Here is a 6,304-nt window from a genome sequence, read left to right on the forward strand (position 1 = left end):
ACAACATGCTTGGCCAAGATATCAGATCATTTGTAGGACAGTGAACAACAAAAATAACTACTGTATAAAATCTGACAAACCATACCCGTCTGCTACCACGGAGTAACCAGCGTATTCTCTCCTGGCAAAGGTTAATAACATTATTCAGCTTGAACTCATAGTCCTGAAGTCTGGCGGCATCATACTTGATGTAAGCTGTGTCTGGATCACCATCTGATGGAGGTCTACCATATGTAACAGAAAAGGGAATATAAGTCGTGGAGACAAGCACAGTAAATAACCATTCATATAAACAAGGGAATAATAAATTACAGTGAATAACCAGCCAAAACACAAGGGAAGTCACAGTGAAAAACAAGTCATGGACACAAGGGAATAACCAGTTGCAGTGCATAACCAGTCCTAGACACACAGTTGCAGTGAATAACAAGTCCTACACACAAGGAAATAACCAGTTAAATCGAATAACCAGTCATAGATACAAGGGAATAACCAGTTGCAGTGAATAACCAGTCATAGACACAAGGGAATAACCAGTTGCAGTGAATAACAAGTCATAGACACAAGGGAATAACCAGTCCAGTCCTAGACGCAAGGGAATAATCAGTTACAGTGAAAAAACAGTCATAGGCACAAGTGAATAACCAGACACAGCAATTAACTAGTCATAGACACAAATAATTATTCACAAAGTTCTCTACACAATGAAATGATGAGTTTTCAAACTTACTTGATAGGAACTCCACATTTAAGGATCTCATCATAGGACAGGTCTTGTGCATCAACACTGTGCCTCGCCAGCCAATCAGAGGAAGATTGTCCTTCGGCATGTGCCGCCTCTAGCCCAAGCACTGCCTAGAATTACACAGTGCTAATCAACTCTATCCCTCAAAACATATCATCGCAAAATATAAGGGATCATAAATTCCTGGACTAGGCTCATGTGTTAGCTATGATACGGGTTGTTGATAATGCAGAAAATGCTTTTAGTCCAATATTAAAGGATGTTTCACTTGAGCCATATGGGGTGTTTTTGCGGCAATACAAATCCTGCATAACACTTATGCACACACATTTCTGCTGTTTTTCAAGCTTGGTAAAAATAACGTAATATTAGCAATAGAAAAATGTCAGTTTGGATGCTCTGTTTGGAGTAAAAACATTTACATCAGAATGGTATAAAAACATACAACTGACCTCAAAGTTAGGCGACAAACATGTTTTCTTAGAAGCAGTAACAATTATCTTGGTCTTCATTTTTTCTTAATAAAATAATCATTGGTTTTCACATTCTCACAGCAGTAAAAAAATCTCAATTTTCATTTGAGACTAAAGCGAAAAATGAAAAAGATCACTTCCAATAAAGTCTGATATCATAAAGACCTTATTACTCGAAAATTCGAAAACTCACTGCTAATTATATAGAATAAAACTGGTCTTTGATTTTAGTTGCTTAGGAGAAATAAATAATAAATAATCTACTTATTGTTGTGGTAAACATTAATATTAGATGGGATAGAACTATAGAATAAGAGTTTATTTTACACAGACCAATAAGCTATTTTTGATTATGTATAATGACTGAAATAATGACTGAATCATACTGGTAGCTATATGAGAATAATTCTCAAAGCCTAAAGAATACTTACCATTAATTCCTTAGTCTGGGGTACAGATGTAACAGTCAGTGCCCTAGGTGGAACAGCGTTCACGGTCTGTAGCATTTCCCAGGCTGGACGCTCCACAGGCTGCATTCTCTCATCGGAAAAGCTACTTGTATCCATGTCACACTTTCTCTGCTTCGTGGTCCCATGGCATACCTTATGCTGTCTCTCTGAAGGCTTCTTTTGGAAACGATGGTATCCTCTGGGTTCATCATCTGGTACACTTTCTTGCTCTTTGCTCAAGCTCTTGTCAGCAGTAGCCTTTAACTTTACTTTTGCCGACTTTGGTCTGTAAAAAAACAATAAGTAGGAGCATCATATTAAGAATAATATAAAGTAGGCCTTGTTTTTGTATAGTGACAGCTATAGATAAGATAGATAAATTAACCCTTTCACTATCAAAACGGCCAAAAGCGGCCAAACGGAAATGTGACGTTTTTCCTGGAGCGGCCAAAAGCGGCCAATTTGCATACAACTCAAAACAATCGTCCCCCTCCTCCCTAGGGAATTCATGCTGCAGGAAAACACGTGGACTATTGTTCTTACGACATTAGCCAATCAAATCCCACCAACTGCGCATAATTTTTCATTGTATAAGCTGCGTGAGCGCCGACCGAAAACTTATCAGTCACCCCTGTACTGCAAACATGGCGGAATCTTTAGCGATCGATGCGAGCGAATTTAGAGCGATTTTTGGTGTTAATCCTGACGAGAATGACGATGTAAACAATTCTGAAAATGAGTTTCAGGGTTTTGAACTTTCTTCTGAGGAAGAAAGCAGTTCTTCTGAGGAAGAAAGTGAAGACGAGAGCGATGAAGATAGTGTTAAAAATTGGTCGGAGCAACTCACGCATTTCGACCTCGAGGACTTCACCGGGCAACAACGGTTGAAGAAAACGGTATCAGAAGATGCAAAAGCTGAAGACTATTTTAGTTTGATGTTTTCGGATGAACTTATTGGTTTAATTTCTGACGAAACTAACCGATATGCACAATTTATTATCGGGCAGAAGGCCGATAGAGAGGCACGGCTGGCGAAGTGGAAGGACGTCACTCCCGACGAACTCCGCATGTTCCTTGGGGTAGCGCTCGTGATGGGGATTAATTCCTTGCCACAGCAAGCCCTTTATTGGTCCCAAAACCCTCTATTTGGAAACCTTGGGATTCAGGACGTGATCCCCAAGACAAGGTTTGAAGAGATCGCCCAATTCCTACACTTCAGCAATCCGAACAACGAGCCACAACGTGTGGACGCCGATTACGACCGTCTCTTTAAAGTTCGCCCGGTACTGAGCGATGTCTTAAAAAGTATCCAGCAAGCTTACGAGCCCTCAAAGGACATATCAGTCGATGAGGGAATGATTGCCTTCAAGGGAAGACTTGGTTTTCGCCAATATATGCCTGCAAAGCCGACGAAATACGGCATAAAAGTGTGGATGGCGGCCGACGCGAACAACGGTTACGTGTGCAACTACAAAGTTTACCTTGGGCAAGAAAACAGACAGCGTGTCCATGGACTCGGCTACGATGTGGTTATGGATATGGCTAAGCCTTTCCTTAACAGTTACAGACACATCTTCTGTGATAATTTTTTTACAACTGTTCGGCTTTTTGACCACTTGCTAGATCAAAAAACCTATGCATGCGGGACTGTGCGCGTGAATCGCAGGGAATTGCCGCCATGTGCCAAAGAGAAGTTGAAGCCCGGTGAAATGCTTCAGCGTCAGCGAGGCCAGCTCCTCTTCACAAAATGGCACGACAAGAGGGATGTCAGTCTTCTTTCGACAAATGTTTCCCCTCTTGAGCCGGGTCGCACAGTGAGAAGAAAGTATCGCAGCATCGAAGAAATAGACATCGAAAAGCCGAAGGTGACGGATGTTTACACGGCGCACATGGGAGGAGTTGACCGCGCGGACCAGCTCCGATCGTTTTATTCCTCGGGCTGGCAATCGCGTAAATGGTATAAATACGTGTTTTGGTTTTTATTCAATCTGGCAGTGACAAACGCATTCGTCCTTGAAGGATTTAAGCGCCAATTACAAGGAAAGGCGAAGAGGACTGTTATCGTTTTCAAGACAGAACTAGCGCAATCGCTTATTGCAAAGTTCAACTCGAGAAAGCGCCCACGAGTCCCTGCTCCCCCAACTCCCCAGAACATCCCAGCCTCAGCTCATGTCGCCACTCATGTAGAAGGAAGGAAGAGGGCATGTGTTCTTTGCAGCAAGAAGGGAAAAACAACCCCGAAAGGCTACAAGATCGAGACGTACTATGAGTGCGTGGTCTGCAAAGTCGGTCTCTGCCGTAAAGGTTGCCACCAGGCATTCCATGAAATGGACCATGGCACGGCATAAACTATCATAGTACAGACTTTATTTTTACACTATTTCTTATGACTATATGCTTACAACTACCTTTATTATATGTTCTATTTATATTTTGTGTCTAAGATAAACAATAATCTTGTAAATGATGCAAAATTTGAGATCATTGGTAGAGAAGATGGCGCGAAATTTGAATTTTTGTATGAAATTGTAAATTCAAATCATTATCGCTCTATGCAATAGTGGCAAAAACGCCAATATTTCGGTTCATTAAAAACTTCATTATCTGCACTACTTGTTTCTGTGCTTTATTCTTTACAATCTGCCTCCAAAACCTACTGAGCATGCATGTTTTGTTTTGGTGTGTAAATTAGTGGGGAATGCTAATTGGGCTCCAGGAACAGCAGGATGTGACACACATTGGGCTTCAGTAGTGAAAGGGTTAAGCACAGCAGATATCACCTTCATTATCTCTATTTCTATAAGCATGTCTATCTAATAAATAATTTTATCCATGGGCAAATGCTTTCTTGCTTAGTATTAGCGGAAGAATTGGTCTAATTCACTTCTTTAAGCTAATTTCAGTCATCATGTCGATTTGGGTTTCCTGTGGAACAAGCCGCCGACATCTTGGAAACGAAATCTCGCCCCCTCCCTGATGCGCAATTTGTAGTCTATTCGTTGCCTTTCCAGGTTCGATTTGGACGGCGTCTGTCAGCACCAAGATTTGGGCTACCTTTGGCAGTCCGTGACACAAAACAGCCATGATTTTTTGCACTTGCCCTGTGATTATGTTGAAAGCTCCTTCTTCGATTAATACCGCAAATACGATGGTGATATCAAATAATTATTTGGTAAGTATGACGACTTATGATCCCATGTTTTATGGGGTTCGCTTATCATGGCTTTCGAAGTTTGTCATTTGATGATAAAAGAACTTGGATATTTAAACTAGGGCAAAGTGAAAGGTATTCAAACAGCCCAAATCCCATTGCCTGACGTTTGTACTGTAAGGCTTTGTTTATAAATGCAAATGAGCGAAATTACTTTATGGTAGGGAAGACAAACCAACCAAATTCCTAAAATGATGGGTAAATAATAAGCATTTAGTAGATCTCTGTGTTATTTGATGAGACTTGTGTATTAAGGGAAATGTAAAATCTATCCGAATAATCTCATTTCAATCTCTGTCCTACTTCTCAGCCCTTCTAATATCAGAAGGGGTATGTACAGGCATGTAGCTCGGCGTGGGTACAGGGGTTGTGCCCCTCCCACTCAACCACCAAAAAGCAGTCTTTTTTATATATATACTTACTTTCCATAATATCTATGACTGCATATCCCCTCCACAGCTAATCAGATTGTTTGTTATGGTTATCAGATTTTACCTTTCCTTTTCTAGACATACAATGCCTTCAATTTAATAATTTCTTTTGTTTAATAAAATAAGACTACAAGCAATTTGTTTTTGTTCTATTTCTCTTACAAAACAGAGAAACCATGAAACCAAGGGTTAGTGATCAGCCAAGACAGTGGCTGCAAAGAAAATGGGGTCTTGCATAAATCTGGCTTATGGAAAATGTTCGAACTGACCCACACAAATCTAAAAGAATATTGAATTAACCCTTGCAATTGAATGACCAACCATTCTATGAGCTCGAGCACTTCACTTTTTCACGAGAACTTCTAGTTTAATTATATATCTTAAGTTACTATACCTGTGTCTTGGAGGTCGTTCGACTTCGATATCGGAGTGCGTTATTCTCCAAGGTTCACCTTTTGGGCTAGAGGGAAAGAAGGGTGAGAAAAAGCTAGGAATAAGTGTGAATAAACGAGTTAGTTTACCTTTCGGCAAGTTTCTCGGGAGGGGGTTTGCTGACTTTTGAATCTTTCTCCGTCTCTTCATCGGAACTCGAACTTGATGAAGACGAACTGGAGGACTTTTTGAATACTTTGAAAATCTTCTTCATACTGAAACATCCATGCAATCCATTTCTTTCATCTCTAATAGGTGGAGTTTTTTTTTTCGAGTAAAAAATGTACGTTGTTTCTTATAAAGTTTTGTTTTCAGGTTCTCAAACAACTTTCCGCCATTTTGGAAATCGAAGAGTCGCGCGTTGCCAAGCGCGCAAACAAACATTAGAGGGGAGGGGAAAGTTAGACTGCCCTATGTATAAAATCATTGAGTAGCTAAAATAATATGATACATCAACAGCATTTAATCCGCTATCATTTGCGTGCTAGCATTTAGCGCCATTTTTCTTTACTAGAGACCTGTAGGGACAGCTTAAAAAGGACGAAGGAGGTTTTGTCATGCTT

The 6,304-nt window shown here is 40.4% G+C and overlaps 1 protein-coding gene across 2 annotated transcripts in view; it reads right to left on the minus strand.

Moving 5' to 3' along the window:
• The window catches only part of LOC116608103 (von Willebrand factor A domain-containing protein 3A), a 61,347-nt gene extending 55,220 nt beyond the window's left edge, over positions 1-6,127 (minus strand). For both annotated transcript variants that reach the window (XM_048719792.1, XM_048719791.1), the window contains exons 1-5: positions 5,831-6,127; positions 5,704-5,769; positions 1,650-1,953; positions 731-855; positions 86-224 (exon numbers count right to left, since the gene is read on the minus strand). In XM_048719792.1, coding sequence (XP_048575749.1) covers positions 86-224; positions 731-855; positions 1,650-1,953; positions 5,704-5,769; positions 5,831-5,955 — 759 coding nt within the window. In that variant the 5' untranslated portion in view covers positions 5,956-6,127. The remainder of the gene's footprint in view (positions 1-85; positions 225-730; positions 856-1,649; positions 1,954-5,703; positions 5,770-5,830) is intronic.
• Positions 6,128-6,304: the final 177 nt, after the last annotated feature.

This window comes from Nematostella vectensis, chromosome 12, assembly GCF_932526225.1.
Source record: "Nematostella vectensis chromosome 12, jaNemVect1.1, whole genome shotgun sequence".
In the NCBI taxonomy this organism is placed as follows: Eukaryota; Metazoa; Cnidaria; class Anthozoa; order Actiniaria; family Edwardsiidae; genus Nematostella; species Nematostella vectensis.